The 1,950-nt window shown below is 62.9% G+C and overlaps 1 protein-coding gene across 1 annotated transcript in view; it reads right to left on the bottom strand.

Moving 5' to 3' along the window:
• The window catches only part of Plppr2 (phospholipid phosphatase related 2), a 7,958-nt gene extending 6,977 nt beyond the window's left edge, over positions 1–981 (bottom strand). Inside the window, exons 1-2 of the mRNA XM_033759598.1 lie at positions 778–981; positions 172–251 (exon numbers count right to left, since the gene is read on the bottom strand). Coding sequence (XP_033615489.1) covers positions 172–237 — 66 coding nt within the window. The 5' untranslated portion in view covers positions 238–251; positions 778–981. The remainder of the gene's footprint in view (positions 1–171; positions 252–777) is intronic.
• Positions 982–1,950: the final 969 nt, after the last annotated feature.

Here is a 1,950-nt window from a genome sequence, read left to right as displayed (position 1 = left end):
TGGGGCACCAGGTTCACTCCCGAGCCCCAGCCACTTCTCCAGAGAAAGAGGACAGCAGGGGGAGGTGACAGGGAGTGAGGTGGAGAATGGTTACGGGGGAGGAGGGTCTGGGGGTGGACAGAGTTGGGAAGACAGGTGTGTTCCCTCTGGGAAGGGTCCTGAGGTCCTCACCTCCACAAAGACAAAGCAGGGGATGATGGAGAAGCTCCTTTTCAGGTGCGGTCTCCCTCCTGCCATGGTGAAGGCTGGGCCTGCGAAGGCGCGGAGGGGTGGGCACTCCAGGCAGGCCATGGGGACCCTGGCCCCGTCCCTGAGCCTTGTGACTGCCTGCTCGGGCCCCGCAGCTCTGGCTCCGCCCCTCAAGCCTTGTGGCCACGCCTCTTCAATCCGGGTCCTGCCCTGTTGGCCCTGGGCGGGACCCCACGCCTGACACCGCTTGCCCAGCCTCCTCTGGAACTCCGGAGATGCTGTAGTGATCCCCTCCCTCTGCAGCCTGCAAGGAGACTGTGACCCAGGCGTTTTAGGAGGACCCCTCCTCCTCGGCCTTGACAAGAGATTCCAGCAGCCACGTGGAGACCCCTTCCCCTCAGCCCTCAGGCGGACCCCCTCTGTCCTCTCAGACGTGGTGTCCGGTGTGGGCTGAGAGCCAGGGCCTCCTCCCCCTGCTTCCAGCCTGTTTGCCTCCCTCGCTAAATTCAACCCAACCCTTCAACTCCAACTTCAGCGCACCACCGCACCGCGGCACCTTCTGACCCCCATTGTCCCCCTTGATCTCACCTGTGAAGGCGCCCTAGGGCTTCTTACAGGCCGCGCCCACCACCACAGACTCACAGCCGCTGCCTGCGGCCAGCGGGGCGGGGACGGTCACCTCCATCGTGTAGGTAGGGAAGCTGAGGCCCAGGCAGGTGAGGGTAGGCTCTCTTTGTCCGGTGCTCCATGCACAGGTTACTCTGTAGAGTGATACAGAGGGTGAGGGTCACCAAAAGTCCTAGATGCCCAGTCACCAATGCCGGGGCTGCCCTGTGCATGGAACTTAGCTAGATCTTCATCCCAGACACCACACACACGCGCGCGCACACACACGCCATTCATCACAATGACGACCAGGCATCCTGTGTGGGGCACCTGCCTCGCAGTGCACAAGACAGGCCCCGCTCATTCACACAGGTCCCCAACACCCACGACACTCATCACCACACTCACACGCACATACACAACGCCCGTCAAGGACGCCCACGCAGATCTAACGCGTTCCCCCTCACACAGACACACACACACACGTCAGAGGGACCCTGTACAAAGCGGACCTTCACCTGGCCGACACACGAGTCACAGCAGCGTCACCTCACACAATGGGAGTCAGCGAACTGGTCATAGAGTCACACCCCCAGCCACCCGGCACTCAGTGACAGCCACACACATTAACAGTCGCTCGGCCACGCTGACAGTCATGGGAGACACGCGTTATACAGAGCACATACATGCAGCGTGACACACACACACACACAGCCACACGAGAAGGGCACACCTGCCAGTGTGCAGACCCGGCCACCGTCAGAATGAACACACAACAGCAGCCACGACACGACAGTCAGACGCACACGGCCGTCCCGACACCACGCCAGCCACACAGTGAAAGCAGTCACACGGCCACCCAAGGAAGCCACATCGCGACCACACGCACAGCAACAGTGATACCCGCCCCAGCAGCCACACGACGGCCGCCACAGGAGACGGCCACACGCTCGTGGACACACCCGAAGCCACCTTCGCAGCCACCGGGCCACAGTCACACAACCACACACTGACACACAATGCAACCACAACACCCACGGCCGCCCTCACCATCGCGGCTCGGCTCTCGGCGCCAGGGTCCCCTCTCCGAGCTCCCCTCCCCCAACCCCACCCGAGGCCCCAGCTCGTCGGCTCCCCTCCCCCTCCTCGCGCTGT

This window comes from Fukomys damarensis, unplaced genomic scaffold, assembly GCF_012274545.1.
Source record: "Fukomys damarensis isolate Sample0158 unplaced genomic scaffold, DMR_v1.0_HiC HiC_scaffold_37, whole genome shotgun sequence".
Lineage (NCBI taxonomy): Eukaryota > Metazoa > Chordata > Mammalia > Rodentia > Bathyergidae > Fukomys > Fukomys damarensis.
This window is presented reverse-complemented; position numbering and strand designations above follow the sequence as displayed.